The sequence below is a fragment of the Octopus bimaculoides genome, chromosome 19, assembly GCF_001194135.2.
Source record: "Octopus bimaculoides isolate UCB-OBI-ISO-001 chromosome 19, ASM119413v2, whole genome shotgun sequence".
Taxonomy (NCBI): domain Eukaryota; kingdom Metazoa; phylum Mollusca; class Cephalopoda; order Octopoda; family Octopodidae; genus Octopus; species Octopus bimaculoides.
Genome location: NC_068999.1, coordinates 47,558,390 through 47,559,680, shown reverse-complemented (window position 1 = coordinate 47,559,680; position 1,291 = coordinate 47,558,390). Strand labels below are relative to the sequence as shown.

The 1,291-nt window shown below is 35.1% G+C and overlaps 1 protein-coding gene across 1 annotated transcript in view; it reads right to left on the bottom strand.

Moving 5' to 3' along the window:
* Positions 1-1,291, bottom strand: part of LOC106867538 (NADP-dependent malic enzyme) — a 30,952-nt gene extending 29,661 nt beyond the window's left edge. Inside the window, exon 1 of the mRNA XM_014912447.2 lies at positions 980-1,291. Within this exon, the coding sequence (XP_014767933.1) occupies positions 980-1,020 (41 nt within the window). The 5' untranslated portion in view covers positions 1,021-1,291. The remainder of the gene's footprint in view (positions 1-979) is intronic.

Sequence of the window (1,291 nt, the reverse complement as noted above, 5' to 3'; positions counted from 1 at the left end):
ATATATATTACTCTCGCGTCCTAGAACTCATAAGGCTGGTCAGCCAGTTTCTATGTCCTATAAGTGACCAAGGTTACAATACTGTTGCAGGGATCAGGGACATGTTTTTTTTTTTAGGGGAGGGTACACGTCGACTACATCAACTCCAGTATTTCACTGGTACTTTATTTTATCAACTCCGAAGGGATGAAAGGCTGGATTTGAACTCAGCATAAAAAGCCGGAAGAAACGCCGCTAAGCAATTCGTCCGACGTGTTAAAGATTCTGGCCAGCTCGCCGCTGAACGATAATAGCCGTCATCAAAAACAACCCAGCTACAACTAACTCATCCTTTGTTTTCAGTCATTGTGTATCTAAAGACTACATTAATTCAGTTTCTAGACAGTAGGGAGTGATGTGAAGAAAATCTAATCTCTTGTTTGTCTACAGTTGTGCATCGATTTTCTTTTAGTTGCGCTACATGACGTTTGTCAGCGAACATTCTTAATGAAGGACACAACGCTAATGCCAAATTGTCGCAACGGACTTTCCACTGTTACATAAATTACTACGGGCGAGTTGTGAGAATTTAGCGGACGAAAATTCACTAGAATCGTAATTTATTTATTTTTTTTTTTGTATGTAAAAATTAATATTCAATTGTTAAGTTTAAATCTTTAGCAAATTTTAAGTCGAAATAGTTTTAAATGATAGATGTATCATTAAAAAATATATATATATTTGTGTGTGTGTATAAAGTAAAAGAAAACGAAATCTCAAATGACAATTTAAGAATGTAAATTGTCTTCAATATTCCGATATAGCATAGAAAATACGTAATTCTGGTCGTTAACAAAATAATTTTCAATATATTGGGTCCCCGTCCACACCCACAGAATGTATAAAAACAATAAATATACACACGTATTATAAACATATACACCACCCACGTATTATATAAATGTAGACAGATTGAGCTTAGTCTAAATGATAAACTTACTTTGGAACGTTTGGATTTTCCCGTCTTTTAATGTTTTCCATGAATTCCGGTGTAAAGAGGAACAAAACCAGTTGCTGTTTGATTAATGAAACCAGCTGACTACTGACTGATAATGATAAAGCTCCTTTCAAAAACCCGAGACCAGAAAAGCAACAATACACAAAATCACTGATTACACATCACAAATAGTTTTGTTTTTCTTTTCTTTACTCTCTTTACTTCTTTTTTTTTTTAGTTTAAACTAATTTTTAACCATTTGATTAGACGTAACCTGAGTAGCGGTAGCCCGTGCCGAGGGCGGCGAGCGGGCAA